At 46.2% G+C, this 18476-nt stretch overlaps 1 protein-coding gene across 1 annotated transcript in view; it reads right to left on the bottom strand.

The window, feature by feature from the left end:
• Positions 1–13388: 13388 nt before the first annotated feature.
• The window catches only part of MAU2 (MAU2 sister chromatid cohesion factor), a 58921-nt gene continuing 53833 nt past the window's right edge, over positions 13389–18476 (bottom strand). The window contains exons 18-19 of the mRNA XM_060232694.1: positions 16942–17069; positions 13389–16367 (exon numbers count right to left, since the gene is read on the bottom strand). Coding sequence (XP_060088677.1) covers positions 16293–16367; positions 16942–17069 — 203 coding nt within the window. The 3' untranslated portion in view covers positions 13389–16292. The remainder of the gene's footprint in view (positions 16368–16941; positions 17070–18476) is intronic.

Below are 18476 nucleotides of genomic sequence, written 5' to 3'. Positions count from 1 at the left end.
GATGCTACTTTGAATTCCAAGGGAAAGATGAGCCTGTGCCACTTGAAAGACTTGGGTCTACGTACAGTGAGAAGCCCAGGGAAGGGAAGCACCTTGTTTTGCTGGCCCTAAACCTGCGATGATGCAATCTGGAGTATTCCCAAAAAGGAATGTAGTGAACGAGTTGTGGAATGGGCTGGAAGGTCAACATAATCCAGAGGAACCAGCAGCTGGAGACTGGAATTTCAGCTCAGTTTTTTCTTAAAGATAAGTCTCCCGAATCTCTTTGCTTGGTGGCTTTAAGGACAGGCCAGCTTCTCTTTCATCTCCTTTTCCATCTGTAAAATGGGAACAGTGATCCAGTCTGGCAAATCAGCCGACAGGAGCCCAGCGTAAGAGTCGTATCACTTGAGAGGAACTGATTCTTGTGAAGTTACCAGATGTCAATTCTCACATTTCAAAGAGTTACCAGATGTAGGTTCTCATCTTTTGAAGATGCCTCAAAGATAGTAGGAGAAAAGCATTTTTGAGCCTTTCCAGGTGCCAGTAAAAAGGTAAAGATTCTTGCTATACATACTGCCGTTATGTTTAATGTTTTAAATGTTTATTTAAATACCAATTTAATATTTTATGTTCGACTCATCTGTTGTAAGCCGCCCTGAGCCACCTTGGTGGGAAGGGCGGGATATAAATCATAAATAAATAAAATAAATAAAATAAAGCACCAGTTGTTTCTGACTCTGGGGTGACGTTGCATCACGAAGTTTTCACGGCAGACTATTTACAGGGTGGCTTGCCATTGCCTTCCCCAGAAATCTACATTTTACCCCCACAGCATGCTGGGTACTCATTTTACTGACCTCAGAAGGATGGAAGGCTGAGACCAACCTTGAGCCAGCTACCTGAACCCAGCTTCCACTGGGATCGAACTCAGGTGCAGGCAGGTCATCCCAAACATTGATGACCTCTAGCAGTGATCTTCAGTCCATTCACCTAGGCTAGACACACCCACATACTTCTAAAGAATCTGGATAGCAGACACTTCAGCGATTCATATGTGGAGGTATAATTTCCAGCATGGTGTAACAGGCAGAACACTAAGGTAGGCTCTGCTGAAGAAATCTGGCGGGTGGCTTTGGGCCAATCACACACTTTTAGCCTAACCTACTTCACAGGGAGGTAGTTGTGAGGATAAAATGATGCAAGCCACTTGGGGGGGGGGGGGGGGTAAGTAGCGTATACATATCTAAGTAAATTGCAGTTGCACTGAATCCCTTCATTGAACAGGCAAATAGTCACTGAAGAGCAATGTGTATGGGAAGGAAGAGAACAAATTACAATAAGTATTAAAGTCCTGACCTGGATGGCCCAGGCAAGCCTGATCTCAGAAGCTAAGAAGGGTCAACTCTGGCAAGTACTTGGATGCGGGACCTGCTTGGAATACCAGCAGTCAGGAAGACAAGGGCAGGCTTTATTCAGCCACATTTTTTAATCTCCTCCATGCCCCAGATGAGTCATAGGGATAAGCCACCAGAGGTCACTATCAATATTCCCTCTAAGCTGTGGAGTCTTGTGAGCAAAAATTCTACTTTATGAGCTACTGGCATTAAAGTTGTAAGCTACTGCAGAAATTAGCGTGCTCTGGGGCCGTTTTTCCTGAGCTAAGACAAAAATGTGTGAGCCAGAAAACTGTGAGCTAGTTCACACTAACTCAGCTTAGAGGGAACACTGGCTACTGGCATTAAAGTTGTGAGCTACTGCATAAATTAATTTCCTCTGGGGCCATCCTTCCTGAGCTAAGACAAAAACATGCGAGCTGAAGGCTAAAAAACTGAGCTAGCTCACACTGACTCAACTTAGAGGGGAAGCTGGTCACTATGACTTCCAGGTGCACAAGCACACTCAAACACACACAAATAATTAAAGGAGAACTCCAAAGCTGAATGGAAACCCTTGGAGATCTGGGTTTGGGACTGAAACAGCATTCCTAGTTCTTTTTTGCAGCTTCCAGGCTGAGAAGAGGGCTGCAGGACACCACCTGCACCATCTGGTGAGTTTAGAATGATAGTTGTTGGATGTCACTCACGTACATGTGTGACTCACTCCTAAGGAAGCAAGAATTTATCACCACCACACCAAGGGCTGCCTAGAGGATTGGAGGAAGAGCTCACAGGAGGCTCGCCTGCTTCCAACAGCACTGGCCAAAGGAAAAGGGCAAGATTTTGACCTCCTGCCTACTTGGCTGAAATCTAGACAGCCATCTTGACAAGCTGTGCCTCTCTAGCAAGTGCAAATGTCTTCACCAAAATGCCAGCACCCCACTTTTTCAGAAGGGTTGCTTCAGAGAAGCCGATCATTTAAATAATTGGAGTCTTCAAGAAGTTGTTGACAGAGATCCAATCTTACACAATTAATTGGCTGATCCTGTTTTTCCCTCAACCCCTCCCTTCCTCTCCTTTTCCTGTGGCATCTTGTCTGATCAAGATTTTACAAACGCTATTCCGTGGCTCAGGGTTCCACGCTACCTTCCCAAGTGGGGCACCCGCCCCCATCGTCTATGAATCCTTGGGTTTTATGAGAAAGCAGAATTCAACAAATTATGCATGGGAAAGGAGAACAAGAGGGTTGTATTTAGAAAAATGAAAATATTTGGAGAAGCTTGCTGTAATGCACAAAAACAGGAACAGTAGCAGTGAGCACTACATCTCAGAATATTTGTTTTGATCCTTCAGAGAGCTAACAAATTAAGTCTTTTTTGTGTTTGCCACTTTGGGGTACCTGTTGTTAAAAAAATAGTAAAATAGAAGAGAGTATTCAATTTGGGGAGGCTACAAATTAACTGTTGTGGCATAGACACAGACACAAAATATGCAGACCAAAATCGAGCTGTGTGTTTACAAAACATGGAAGATTTTAACTTTGAGGCTGCATTTGCTGTGCGTAGGGCATCTTCTGGGTAAACACGCGTAGGATTGGAGCGCACACCCTTTGAAATATACATTCTTCACAATGGGGTGTGTGTGTCAGAAGCTTTCCTTTAACTACTTTATGGAGCCCCCAACCCAAATGAAGCCTTAAGTACTAACTGCTGAAGTTTTTAAACTGTATTTTATTATTCTTAATGTGGTCTCTAATGGCTTGCTTACCAGACTTTTAAATTGTTGTGTCTTTTAAATACGTGTGTTACCTGTATACCACCTCATGAGGGTTTTGGTTTTGCTGTGAAGCAGGGTGGAAATACCTTAACATTAAGTGGAAGCTTACTGGAAGACCTCGGGCAAGTCACTCTCTCTTGGCCTAACCTATCTGGCAAAGTTGTAAGGATAAATTGGAGGACAGAATTATATACGCCTCTTTGGGTCTGCATTGGGGAGAAAAGTGGGGCATAAGTGAAGTACATAAAATACAAATTCTGTCCAGATCTCTTCTCTGGTCCTCAGCAGCCCCCTCTCCCCTTTTGTCCCAGCTACTGTCCTTGCAAGCATCTTACAAGAGGCAGGGACCTCTTCCTCTTGGAGTTATTCTGAAGTGTTAAACATAGAAAGTAACAGTGTAGTCTACGGCTGTGAGATCATTTCTCTGCATTCTATTTACTGCCACAACTTAGGGAAGGGAAGGTGACTGAAGGAAACCAGAGGCAGTATACCTCTAAATACCAGTGTCAGGAGATATCAGCTGGGGAAAGAAACCTCTAAATACCAGTGTTAGGAGTTATCAGCTGGAGAAAGCCTCTTCAGCCTCTGTGCCCTTTTGTTGGACTTCCAGGGGAACTGGTTGGCCGTTGTGTGAGATGAGATGTTGGACTAGATGGACCGCTGGTCTGATCCAGCACTGCTTTTTTTTCATTGAGTGGCACCTTTAACACTAACAAAAGCTTATTCACATTATGAGCTTTCATGCGTACACACACATCGTGAGATACCTGAAGTATCTGAAGAAGTGTGTCTGCACATAAAAGCTCATACCTTGACTAAACTTTTGTTGGTCTTAAAAGGTGCCACTGGACTCATAATCTGTTCTACTGCTTCAGACCAACATGGCTGCCCACCAGTAGCTTCCAAAACCTGGAAGCAAAAGCATGTTGCATACCCAATATCCAATTATTTTCAAGGATTGGTTTCATAACAGAAGGCTGATCCTCACCTGCCGCCACCACACTAAAGATGGCACAGAGATGGTGATGACCAAGGCAACATTGTGAGGTCAGTGAGGAGCACAAGATACTCAACTGTATTTCCAAGGTGGTCAAATGCCTTAAACGCGAACTTACATCCATTGCCCTTCCATTTAAAAAATGTAGGTGAGTGTATACTAGAGAGAAAATTTCAGGTTATCTAACCTCAGCCTTTCAGTGTCATGTCCTTTGGAAGGAGACAGCAGAAGACAATGTTTCAAGGAACTGGACTCTAGTTCCAGATCCTGGGTGTGCTTTTGATTAAAGAGGAAGGAGAGGTATGGGGAAAGGCACACCTTGGAAACAAAAACATTTTCTTCTAGAAAGTAACTGGGTAAGCCCTCGCCTCATGTGGTTACCTTTGAGTGCTAAAAAATGTTCACAGAAGTGAGGGGAAAGTCCAGGGTGAACCTCCTGTGAAAAGATACACAAGAGCTTGATTTTTCTTTTTCAAAGACACAACAAACCGCACTCCAACATACAGAAAGGGACCCCAGGGACTTTGCCACTACTGACTTTAGACAAAGTCTTTTATCCTGCACATTCCCTTTCAACATCTAGCCTGATGGAGAGGTCTAGGCACTATTTTTGGTACTCTGCTGGGTCCTAAAAAAGGCATAGCTACTTTTGGTTTTCAGCAGTGGGAAACTGGGTATTAATGATACTGCAGGAAGTCTGGTAGCCTATGTATTTACTCCAGTTCTAGTCCACCTTTTTTGTTAAGACCCAAGGCAGGTTATGAGGCACCAAAGCTGGTTGAATCTATACTTTCAACGTCCAGATCTCAAATCCTGAATTTGGAAAGTCTGAAGCCTCTCCTTATTCCACAAATGAACTCATCAATACCTTTCGTCCAAAGGAAATGTTGTTGCTGGGCCAGCCCTTTCATCTCTTGGAACAAGCATTGGGGAGTTGGTCAAAAGCGGCTTCACGTGTTAGTTAAGATGGACGACACATGGTCCCTTTTGACACTGTCCCAAGCAGAGCAGGATCCCCAGTAGTTTGCATCTGTAATGTCACAGATCAGTTTCTTCCTATGCCGCCAGTTCCCAGGAGGAAAGATGGTAAATACTACCAGAGGGAGCTGCAGCACGGGCTCCTCCCATATAACTTATTTGAAACATTTATTGGCTACTTTTCTTCCTTATGGAGTTCAAAGTGGCTTACAACATAAATTACATAAGCAAAAATTAAAATAATGCAGTCCTAAATCAAACCATCTTCAGCTGCCTCCTAAAGACAGCCAAGTGAGGGGCCAGCTGCACCTCCCTGGGGATGTTGCTCCATAACTGTGAGGCTGCCACTGAAAAGGCCCTCTCTCCTGTACCCATTAAAGGAAGTTCTTTGATTGATAGGATAGTGAGGCGGACCTCTCCCTGTGATCACCCAGCAGGCTCCCTCACAGACAGTGCCAAAAAATGTCATGGATGTGAATCACCACTGAACTGGTCACTACTTGGCAAGTAAGACACTTGTACCAGAAAACTTGGGGAGAGTGCTGGTTCATGTTCCTCTTGCGCAACCCAAATGTTTGTAAGTTGTGTGGGCTAATTAAGTTTTAAAGGTATCTCTTTCCTTTATGGAAAGGCAGAAAAGGTTATAGCGCTGCCTCATGTGCAGCTTTTAAAAGTAAGCAGGATTCTAAATCTACAGGTATTTGATACGAACTCTAAAGCTACACTGTAGAGAAGACTGTGTATATTTGCAGAGAAGGTGCACTACCTCTCACCAAGAGAGCATATGGAGTTTTCCATAAAGAGTACAGCATTCAGAATGAGGATAAAGGAGTGACGCGTGAATCAAACTACTTGGTTTTAGAAAAGAGTAAGAGCCAGCAGCACCTTAAAAACTGACAACATTTCTGGTAGGGGATGAGCTTTTGTGAGTCGCTGCTCACTTCTTCAGATCAAAGTGAGAAGTGAGCTCACAAAAGCTCCTCCCCTGTCACAAATTTTGTTAGTCTTAAAAGCGCTCCTGGACTCCAGCTCTTTTCTACTGCTACAGACAGATTAATACGGCTACCCATCTTGATTTTTCTTGCTTGGCTTTAGTGCTCTCCTGAGTAAGCATGCACAAAGACGGGCTTAATAATTTCAAGGTAGGGCATCCCTCCTTCCTTTATAAGAGTCTTGTCATGGCATCCAAGAGGAAAGGCATTTCTTACTTCCTCCAGCTATGATGAGAACATAAATCAGTTTTTGAGGGGGCAGGTGGCTGCCACAAGGACAGGAACCAGAATTTGTTTTCCCATTTCCCAGACAGCACTGCACAGCAGCAACAGCATTCTGAAATGAGGATGCAGGAGAAGGAGGTTTGGGACTCTGGCTACTGGCTAGCCTGGGGCAAATCAAGTCAGTATCCGTCTCTAACCCAAGTCACCAGGCTGTTAAGAGAGATAGAGGCTGTAATCCCACATGCTCTTCTGTGGGTCCACTGAATTCAGCAGCACTTACTTCCAGGTAAATACACACAGGATCGGCCTGTGTATCTGCCTGCCACAACCAGCATTTAAGAATTACCTGCAGGCAACCAAGTTTCACCCTCCCTCGCTCCACGCACACTTTTTATGCCACAGGTAGGGTCGGAGAAGAAGAAAGTTTTTTATGGACTAGTCATTTCTGTGAACTGACTAAAACAGACCCCAAGCTTCTTAGATGAACAGACCAGATTAAAACCACACACTGTAATGTCCATTACCAATGACTTTGCTATCTTTTAAGGGGCAAATGAGTTTGTGGATATGTTTTCTTCCCCTGCTCCTCATTTTTGTTAGCGACTTGCAGATGCTTGGGTTTTAAGGTGCCCAGGGTTGCAGCTGACTCCACTGAGGAAGCCACGGCCCTCAGTCTACAAGCCCTGAGCAGGGCTGTTAATAGTAAGAAGCTTGGAGGTCATTAACTCGTAGGGTTGCCATTAGTTGGAAGTGACTTGACAGCACAACACACACACAAGGCTGCAAAATGTCAGATGTAGTATCAAAGAATCTCCTCTGGCAAAATTATGTAGTAAGGGGCAGAATGTGCTCATTAGTTATACCTGTAAGTCAAGTATAAGTATGGTATATACCTGTTTTTTCACTTCCTTTTCTCTCCACCTTTCTCCATGTTGGTGAACCAAAGCAGCTTCTCCTCTTTTTATTCTCACAACAACCCTGTGAGGTAGGTTAGGTTTAGTCTATGTTACTGGCCCATGGTATTCCATCAAGCTTCTGTGGTAGGATGGACCAGAACCTAGCTTAACACTCTAAACCACTACACTAACACACTGGGTACAGCCCTGCTGCCCCGTTCTTTGTAATCCAATAAAAAAACCCAAGCAGGCAAACAAACCTGGCTAAGGTGAGCAGAAGAGACTGTCCCGTTTTTCAGTGTGGACAGTGGTGAAGACTAGGATCTGAAGGACCTAGGTTCAAATCCCCATTCTATCATGAAAGCTTGCTAGGTGACCTTGAGCCAGTCACACTCTCAGCCTAACCTACCTCATGGGGCTGTTTTAAGGATAAAGTGGAGAAATGGAGAATAACGAAAGCTGCTTTGAGTTCCCACTGGGGTTAAATAAGTGAAATAAATACAAAAAAGAAATCAAATTTATCATGTTGTCTGTCTTCTACAAAGACTTGTCTGCTGAGGAAACTCTACAGGTTTGCTGCTGTAGAAACTCAACACACTGCAGAGACTTATGAAGGGCCCTGCTGGATTTAGAACTACAACTTTCAAATACCTGTCCCTAGGCAGAGTTCCCTCCTGCACTTTGCATCATCATCTGCAGACTTTGTTCATCACTTGCTCTCACACATGCAACAGCCATATTGCATCATTCCAAAAAGTAATACAAGCAACAGCTAAAAGGACCCTCATGGGAGGTGGGGAAGAGAAGGGAAATTCAGCATAAAACTTTAATTTTGTGTTGTGTTAATGTTGTGCAGTTTGCTTTGCATTCCAACTGTGCTCCTCAAATGGCATTAGGCTCGCTGAAACAGATGCAAAAGGCTAGAATTTCTACTATGGTTAGGAAAAAAAGAATTTTATTTCCTGTATAGTACAGCACTTTGGGAACACATTATTCTTTTTACATTAGTTCCTTTGTAGGCCCACATAGCAACTATGGAATATCTACCAAGAACATCTTGCTATGCAGATATGCTTACTGTGTAGCACAGTCACACCTACCAATGAATGGTCAACAGCTTGTGCTCCTAAGGTTACTTGCCTCCTGAACAACCCTTGTAGCACATTCACAAAGCATCCTTCCAAGAGCCCATGTATTCACATGCTTTCAGCATCCACCTCTCTGAAAAAGGCCTCTGGGTCAACCTCACTCCCCTAAAGCCCTTTTGGCCGATTCATCCTACACTAGCCCTCTAGCTATCATATACATGCTTGTGGATGTACATGTAACTCTGTCCAGAGCTACCACATTCTTACATCATGCTCTCCAGTGACCTCTACCATTTCTGCCTTGCAGTTTCCCCTCAAGCCGTAAGTGCCCTGCCAATATGATACTCCTTGGCGCACGCAGAGATTTCCCTCTGGATTCACAAAGTGCCCCCAAAACACACACCAGCAGCCTCTTTGTTATTATGAATGCTGCGCACTGTCCAGTAAAAACACAGGCAAATGCTCTTAAAGGCCCTTAGTCAGTAGCATCCACTTTTACCAGTCAGCTGCCTGTATCCCCCTAACAGCTTCCTCTCACAATGCATCTGGGCAGGCTGGCTTCCCTTCCAAGTAGACAGCAAGAACACCAGCCTTACCTCACAACAGCTGCCCTTCATGTTCAGGTGTGCCTCTCTCCTGCTAAATTTGTTATAGTAACCCCTCCCTATGGGAGCAGAAGCAACCCAAGCCTGGCCGCTCGCTTCACTCTGGAGTCCACTTCCACAGGGGCCTCCTCATTACACAGTGACAAAGCTGCTCTCCATCCACCAGCTGATTCTTGTGTTCTCAAGTTGCCTCCCTATTTCCTGGCATTGCCCGTGCCAATGCTCTTGGCTGAAGCTTCCTCTGCCAATGCACTTCACATGCTAAGAGCACCCCTCACATTTTGTCAGACAAACATTTCCCCATCCCCAGCAGGCCTCTAGCCAGGCCCAGTGATCCCATCCACCCTGAGGTGCTCTTCCTGTGGGGCCCCTAAGTCAGCGCATCTCCACAACATCCTGCTAGCAGCCTCTCCCCGCCCTCCATTTTCTGACTACAAACTCATCGCTACATCCCATCCGGCGGCAGCATCCGTTTCACAGAAGCAGTGTGGCGCAGCAGCTGAAGTATTAGACCACAGCAACACCTCACTATTCTGCCTCGAGCTCCTTAAACATCCTGAAGCCGGTAACATTCTTTGAATCTAGCCTACCTCACCAGGTTGTTAGGAGGATAAAATGAAGAAACACCAAACGACACACAAAGAAGGGCAGCATAATGAAAACCAAGGCCGTGTTTAACAGGCTGCCCCTCCCACCATGTAGAGATGCCAGCCTCCACGTGGGACTTGGGGGACCCCCAGGATTACAGCTTATTTCCAGACTACCGACAATCAGTTCCCCTGGAGGAAATGGATGATTTGGAGAGTGGACTCCGCGGCACTGCGCCCTGCTGGGGTCCCTCCCTTCCCTAGGCTCCGTTTCCAAATCTCTAGGGTTTTCCCAACCCGGATCTGGCGACCCTGAACTCCCCAATCCCTCAGTGACGTTCCCTGGCGTCCCCTCCCTTTCCGGCCTTGCATTTGGGGCAGGGCTGGCGCGCCTGCCTGGCTCCCCCCACTCTCCCCTGCCCCAACTTCCCAAACTCAAGCCAGGCAAGGAGAGGGAGAGTGCGCGCGCAACTTCTCTACCTGCCTCAGAGTTGGCCGGCGGGGCAGGGAGGAGGAACAGCGGTGAGGCCTGGGCCTCAGAGACGACCCCCCCCACCCCCCTCCCACTCACGTGACCCCTCCGCCCGAGATGACGCGACAGAAGCCCGAGGGCCCGGCCCACCGCTCACCTCCCCTCAGCGCGGCTCCGTCTTCCTCCTCCTCCTGCTGCTGCCCGGGGCCGGCGCCTGCTTGTGGCTTGGCCAGGCTGACGGGGGAGGGGAGGGGAGGCGCTCCCTCAGGTGGTCACTGACAGGAGGAGGAGGAGGAAGATGGGGGGCAGGGGAGCGGGCGGGGCCAGAGGCGGGCGAGCGCGCGACAGTAGGCGGGGCCTTTCCTCCTTCAACCGCCGCTACCAATCCTCCCCCTTTTCCCGGCTCGCTCTCCGCGCATGCGCACTTCGAGGGTGGAAGAGCGAACCGACGAAAAGGGGAGTAGCTCGGGAGAGAGAGAGAGGGGGGACGTTTATAAAGCGCTCTTGGCGCATGCGCGCTCACTCTTTACTGCCTCATCCCGCCTCAGTATTCCGTGCCTCGCGAGAGCCGAAAACTTCCGGTCGAGATTTGACGTTGGAAAAGGCTACGGCGGCGTCTGACCCGTCGAGGGGTTTCCTGTGGGAGTAATGCAAAAGGGCGTTGTAGGAAAGACCCTAGAGCGTCGTATCTCTATGGTGTGACCCTGCGTTCTTTCAATTGGCGGGAAAGCGTTTGCGGCTTGAACACAGGAAGTGATAGAGGGCTCTGTGGAGCAGCCGGCAACTCGACTAGCTAGATTTCCGCTTCCGGTGATGACGTCCCCACGGGCAGGAGGAAGTGGAAAGTTGCCACTTTCCTCGTGCGCTAAACGCCAGTTGTCAATCAACCCGACCGGCCAATCCGAAGGCACTCCTGGACATTCCCTCCCTTTCTCAGAGGGGCCGCTGGACAGAACTTGCGGACTCGAAAGGCCTGTAGCTTTGATGGCAAGGCTGATGTAATGATGCGGTCTCGTCAATGCTATAATTATCCGGCTCCAGTTGTTCTAAAAGGAGGTACTTCTTCACCGAAAGGGTGATTAACATGTGGAATTCACTGCCACAGGAGGTGCTGGCAGCTACAAGCATAGCCAGCTTCAAGAGGGGGGTTAGATAAAAATATGGAGCAGAGGTTCATCAGTGGCTATTAGCCACAGTGTGTGTGTATATATATATGTGTGTATATATATAAATTTTTGGCCACTGTGTGACACAGAGTGTTGGACTGGATGGGCCATTGGGCTGATCCAACATGGCTTCTCTTATGTTCTGCAACTGCCTTTTTTTGTTTCTGTTTTGAGTACTTGTCTAGAAGCCTCTGCATTCCGTCCTCCCCCCCCCCCCCCACGTAGGTCTGTACAAACCTTCTCACCCATTCTGCCAGCATTGGATGGCAGGTTCCAAAGTGGACCTGGGGATCCCCCAGAAATACAGCTCAACTCCAGACTACAGAGATCAGTTCTTCTGGAGAAAATGGAACCTTTTGGGGGGTGTACTTTATAGCACTGTGTTCCCCAAGATCCTTGTCCTCCCCTGGCTCCCCCCCCAAATCTCCAGGAGTTTCCCATCCTGGATCTGGCAACCCTGAACCGGTTGGAGGGTGACCACTGCCGTAAAGATGCAAGCACCAGCCGTTTCCAATTCTGGGGTGATGTTGCTTTCACAATGTTTTCATGGCAGACTTTTTACAGGGAGATTTGCCATTGCCTTCACCAATCATTCTTTTACTCCCAGCAAATGATAGCACTGTCTTACTTGCAGCTTAACTAGGAGCCAAAGGACCCAAATATGTACAATTATTGACATCTGAGATACTGTCTCTTAAAACACTTGGGTATCACTTCCTCTAGTTCAAGAGGCTCACCTAGAATATATAAACGTGACAAGATCTCAGGCTTCTCGGAGGGTGAGAAATTCTCACATTGAAACTAGCCTGTAAAGATGTCTCCCAAATACAAAGTATATCTCAGTTCTCAAGAGTTCTGGAAGATTCAAGGCCATAGGAATGTGCTTTTGTTTCTATAAAGCAAGTGGAAGTTTCCAAGCAGGCAGGGACTCCAGAAAGCTAATTGCACAGCCAGCTTTTTGCATTCTAAAAGTGACGTACTTCTTTTCTCCAAAATGTAAAGCAAATCCATTCAAAGCAAGCATTCAATATAAATTGTTCCAACAGCCACATGATCAAAGCTTAATGGAAAACGAGTCGACACTACAGGAAGAGATTATTGAGACATTCCCCATATTCACACAGGGCACTTCCAACCTCACATGAGATCTCTCTCGCAAGACTGCATAGGCTGCGGCCGCACACAATGATCAGGAAGGCACCAAACCATCTGTGGCAGTCAAGAGGACTATGCTGTCCAATGTGCACATCACTGCATTTGAATTAGACAGACTAGGCCACCTTTGTCCCCAAAAATGTCATATTCAGGTGGCAGCTGCTACACTCAAGGGAGCTCTCCCGTGAACCTGACCTCATCCTTGGTTGCCACCATACCATGTTCTCACATAATGTATTTGCACAATTATGGAACGCCTCAATCCAGCTCTCTATTCTGAAAATCCTCCTTGGGCAGCTTAGGGAAGAGACCTGAATTTAATGACAGTATGTACACGCCTTTCTAGGATGGTCTTTCATGTGCCATTCAGCCTTCAGCTGGTTTTGCTTCGGGGGGGGGGGGGAGGGGGTGAGAAGATTCCACCTGGGGTAGTTCATTCTACCTGGATTCAGCTGGTTTCATCACCTCCCTGAACAAACCTTTCTGCCACTAGATCCTCTACTTCTCTGGTGTATTTCCCTCCAAGTATGCATCTTCTTGTACCTACAGTATGGCATTCCAGATGATCTGAGGAAAGGGAGGTATGGGAAAATCAAGGCAGCAGGTGTGTGTGTGTGTGTGTGTGTGTCTGTTGCTTCATGAGGGAAATAAAAATTCTCTACAGTCTATATTTTCCACCCAGGAACCAAAATTTGCTGTCTACATAAATTAAGGAAATGTTCATTATTTCTGTTGAAAATTCTATTTAAAGGAAGAATCAAGAAATTATGTAGCCCTAACAACTTAGGTGCTGAAAACATTCCTCAGGCATCTCTTTGGATCTTACATTTTTGCCAGCAACACTTGCAAAACTTTCCATTTAATCTTCGCCACCATAGGGCTAGCAACCTGCTTTTAAAATAACACAACAGAACAGATTCTTGGGAAACTGAGTGCTGTGACCACTGCCACATTTTGCACCTTTTCTGCACTCCCTTGGATCAGTGGCATAATCATAGACCACAAAATATTCATCCGGCCCACAAGTTGTGGTCTTTCTCCTTTTGACTACCTGAAAAGTGCTTTGGATCCTAAAATAAAGACAAATAAACAATCCCTATGCAACTTCTTTATGTTTGCACAGTATCTATAGGAAAAGACTAAATGCTTCTTGAAAAGGCTAAAAGACAAACTGTACAAATTTACTGAAGTACACAATGTTTTTTAAAAGTACATTAATAAAAAGCTGTTTCATAACAGGAGAATCTCACAACCGAAGGAACTGTTGAAGCAAGTGGTCTTGGCCAAACAGGCAGATGCCACATTCAAACAGTGCAAAAAATCTCCACCGTACACTCACCCACCCACACAGAAATGAGGCTTTCGAAGAGAGGGAGGGGTGCAGAGCAGCCAAGAAAGAGAACTTCAGATGGGAACGCAACAAGAGATTCATTGTGGCACGGATGGCCTATGAACCACCAGGCAGCTTGATCCAGCACACAAGATTCTATCCCATTTCTCTAACCAAGGTAATGAAGAGTGGCAACTGTTTCCCAGTTTCATTTGCAAGGAAAACAATTAAAGGCCGTGCAGTACCAGTGAAGCAGGCCAAGCCAGGATCTTTGGACCATTGAAAGTCTGGGCACCTTCCAACCTCTCTTTTCACAAGAGAAAGACAACCGTCTGCCTCAGCGCAATATTCTTCAACCCATAGGTTGGTTCCCAGAGCCCTATCTGTCAGATTGCGTACCTGTACAGATGAGACTTTTTGAGTCTGCCTTTTGGAAGGCCTTGCTGCTAACATGAGCAAAGGCACCGCTTCTCGTTCCTTCTCTTTCCATGCACACAGAGCAGCCGAAGAACAGCGAGAGGAGATCGCTTGGTGGACAAAACTCCTCCATGGTTTGTTCCTTTTACGCCTCCTTGTATTTCCTGTCCCCAGCTCTCTTGGTCCAAGCCTGAAGACTGGTGAGGTCATAGTAATTTCAGCTGCCACTCTTCTCAAGCTGGGACACTGACATCACATCTCTTCCTGTCAGGCACATTAAGCTGTGGGGGGCCTGGAAGACCACCGTCCGAGGTGACAAAGAAGAGAGCACCCCTACATCCAGTCCACTGCATAGTGACAGGGAGGACCTTTATGCTTCCACGGGCTTTGTAACAGCCATACTTTTGCGCATACATCTGTCAGTGTTAGGACTGGACCACTAGTCAAGGACTGTCCAAAGACAACTTATCCTATGAACTGTTCTTACGGTTTTGTCTCTCTTCCGAGAGTAAGAAATTCCTGCCAGCACTGACATGATCCAACAAGTGTCAATTGCTTCTGACTGGGGTATACTTGGGAGCTACTGCATTATTCCTATATTTGTGAAAGGACGTGATCTATGTAACAATCAAAGCTCTATGTAATCATGATCTGTGTAACAATCATCCTGGGGTGGGCGAAAGCCAAGGGATTCTCATCTCTCGATCCTCATGCCTGCCCTCCCCACAATTCCCTCAAGTTTCTCCCCGGCTATCCTCCCTCCATGCGCTGCAAGCTGGTTTCTCCTGGACCAGTTTCACAGCGGGGAGGGGGGAAAGCAACAGTGAAACAAATCAATCTTCTGGTTAAGCAAAGGGCCAACCGTTTTCACATGATCAAGTCTTAGTGCTAATCCATTATTAGGAACCTAATTAAAAACAGTAAAGCGAGACCATACGTCTACTGTGTTAAAGTTTTTTCAACGTTTCACTCCCCCCAAAAAGCCAAATTCTGTAATGCAAACGGAATGTGCCAGCATTGCTTTCTTGGTCTGCATGCTACTGCCTGCCATTTTTACTGTGCTGGTTATGAGGAAGGCAAGGAGCACAACCAGACACCAAAGCCCACCTTGATCCATCTTTGTCAGTCACTCACCTGGCTTCCAAGACTTCAAAGCAGTGCTGCCTGCATATCTTCCCAACAATGACTAGGAACTTGTTCTTAATAAAAATCACAGACTTTCAGGAAGCTCAGCTCGGCACTCAGTAGCGCTTTCTCCTGGAAGCCCTTACTGTAAGCATCCATCTGTAAATTCCGGGTTCATCGGGAGTGTTAACTGTCAATCTGGAAAAGTAGCACTGGTTGCTATGGGAGGCAATTACAGCAGAGACCAGGAAACCTGAACAAAAAGCACTGTAGAAGGCAGAAGGGATTAGATGCGTCCTTCTGGGGAGCGAAAGGAGAGTTATGGGGGGAGCTCAGATTATCCTGAAGTCTCTTTGGACTCAGTTCTGGCCACTCCCCTCAAAGATGGAGTTCGAAGATTCTTTAAAGCACTGCACAAAAACAGCTGCTTTCTTTCTACCCTCTACGTGCTGGTCTTTTCAAAAGTGCACAACTGCCCACAGCACTAGCTCCCACGTGAGAGGCAGCCACAACCAGGCAAACAGCAAGCATTCAGCCTGCAATACTGATGTTGAACAGCCCACCGACCTCTGGACCTTCATCGAAAGACAATCTAACATCTTCAGGCACAATCAGGGTTATGCAGCACAGGTTAAAAGAATAACTGCGGGATTTTCGGGGATGCGTTTTAATTCTCCAAGAGGAAGCTTGAGGCTTTTTAAACCCCTTCTTTCTACCAATGCTGGGTCTTTCCTTCATAATTGGAGGGTTTCATTATTTTTTAAAAATGCTAAGATCCAGTCCAATGGAAGGAGGTCTGTTTCTGAATAATGTAAAACCTAATTCTGAGCAACAGGAAGGGGTATGCAATGAAAGCTGCCCTCCCACCTCTCACAACACTCCATGCAAACACAAGCACACACACAGCTCAAGTGACGCACTCCCACACGGAAATCTGAAGAGCTCCAAATGCCTGCATCACACCGGTGAGTCTCTGAAATGTGCTCCCAGCGCATCTCCGGCAAGGGTCTAGAAGAGGAATCCTAGAGATATCCCATGAGAAGAGGGATCTGCAGCCCATCCGTTGTGTAAAAAAAGCTCAGTGTTAAGGAAAGTTGTCTTATTTTTAGGCAACATGTCGCACTCTCACAAAAGACTGGCCAGGCTGGTTGTGGGTCCGTTTTGTGCCTGAAACTGTACAGGAGGTGGTCCGTCTGTCCACTGGCGATGGAGAGGGGGAGAAAAACAGAAAGAAATTCCTATTTGGTGATTTTTCCCAATCAGCATCTGTACTTCACTCATTTAGCACCCTACACCATAAAGTCCTTAACTTTTTTAAAAGTACAGTGTCCCCATGTGTCATTAAGACATGAGACCTCTGTCCTCAGACACAGAAATTCAATGGCCTTCAACTAAAAAAAAAATAGTCAAAAGGCACGGAATTCGGACCAATTAAACAGAAAATCCAGAGAACCTCTTAAAGGATCACTGAAAGATACACGGGAATCTTGCACCAAAACAGAAATTAAGAGATCAATACGCAAGAGCAAGGTGGAACTTTAAATACCTATTTTTAGTATTTTCAGGATTTCTAAGAAAAAATTATACTGAACTCAAATATTCTCTTTCCCAACCCATAGGCAACCATTTGGTACAGGCAAGCACATAGAATGCATAAGTACGTTCACAGACACTCATATGCAGACCACTGTGGTGAACGGGCAAGTATCTGTGGTGCAACACAGGAAAGGGCAAAAACAAAAGGAGCCCCAACTTGACCCAAATGTCAACATACCGTGATGAGGTTGTGCTCTGGGAGGCTACAAGCCTCAATGTGGTCTTGGAGCAGCTGCTGAGAGAAGTTCTGGTGCATCTGGGCTGCTTCGTGGGCATCAATTGCATTCCCACATGCTTTGTTCAGATCTTAGGGTACAGGAAGGACAGAAGAGACACCATGGGGTAAGTTACACTGGCCCATACAAGGGAGCTCTCCCTGTCTTTCCAGCATGCAACTGTTAAGTCTGGGATGATCAAGCTTTCAGTTGAAGAGACAGGCAGCAGACTCAGCTAGCTGTTTTTGCAAGTGTCTAAACTTTTAAAGTAGGGTTGGCCAAACTGTGGCTCTTTCACACATATTGTGTGGCTCTTGAAGCCCCCACTACCCCATTGGCCAGCTTGGAGAAGGCATTTCTCTCTTTAAATCACTTCTCCAAGTCAGGCCAGCAGGTGACTTGGAGAATGCATTTAAAAGTTAAAGTTTCTTTCTTTCCATCTCTCACCTCCCCATCTATTTGTCTGCCTGCCTTCCAGCTCTCAAACATCTGATGTTCATGTCTTGCGGCTCTCAAACATCTGATGTTTATTCTGTGTGGCTCTTACAGTAAGCAAGTTTGGCCACCCCCGTTTTAAAGATATACACATGAAGATATAAAGACACACACACACAATATAAATGTAGATATTAAAAGCCTCTGCACCTGCAAGATATCCAAGGGGATATCTCCTAGCTGCCAAATAGGAGACTCTTCGGAGTGGAGGGCGGGATATAAATCCAATATCATCATCTTCTTCAAATAAAATCATTGTAAAACATAACACTATAAGCACCGGAAGCTGCCTTATCACTGGTCAGACTAATGGGGGCTCTCCAGGATCTCAGGCAGAGGTCTTTCACATCCCCTATCACTTGAGCCTTCAAATGAGATGCTGGGGACCAAACCTGAATCTGCATACAATCCACAGATCCATGACTGTCTGTAACCAAAGAGATCGCAGGGTTCCTACTGGACCCAGGGATCGCCATCATGTCCCTACAGGCACAAGGACCAAGGAGTTAACAACCTGGATAATTTACCCAGGCTGCATAATCCAGATTGCTGGGGCACCAAACTTTTAATTATTTTGTTTCAGTGCAGAGTATATTCACCATTCTGAAATGTCTGTTTATACAGGTGAGGTGAGGTGCAAACTCTGCTGTTTCTGGGTAAAGAGTATGCTACACAGGTAATAAATCAGGATTTTGAAGGATATTCCCAGAAGAAAGTCAGCATGGGTTGAATCGAAAGAATGAGGCTGAGGGCATGTCCCAGAAATGTTGCCACTCCCCACTCCCCAGTCTATTGCTGGGAAGCAAAAGGAGCCAATACTAAGGAGCCCGCTTGGCACCAATTAGAAAGCAATTACAGGAATTCAAACAGAAGCAATGGGAGAATGCCTGCAGTGCCTAATGCATAATCCAGTACTCACATGAAGTAAAGCTTATATCAAGTGCATGCCTCAACAGGAGCAGGTTGGTAACAAGGCACATGGCCACAATTTCGTTTGTTTAAT

The sequence above is a fragment of the Heteronotia binoei genome, chromosome 2 (assembly GCF_032191835.1).
Source record: "Heteronotia binoei isolate CCM8104 ecotype False Entrance Well chromosome 2, APGP_CSIRO_Hbin_v1, whole genome shotgun sequence".
NCBI lineage: Eukaryota > Metazoa > Chordata > Lepidosauria > Squamata > Gekkonidae > Heteronotia > Heteronotia binoei.
This window is presented reverse-complemented; position numbering and strand designations above follow the sequence as displayed.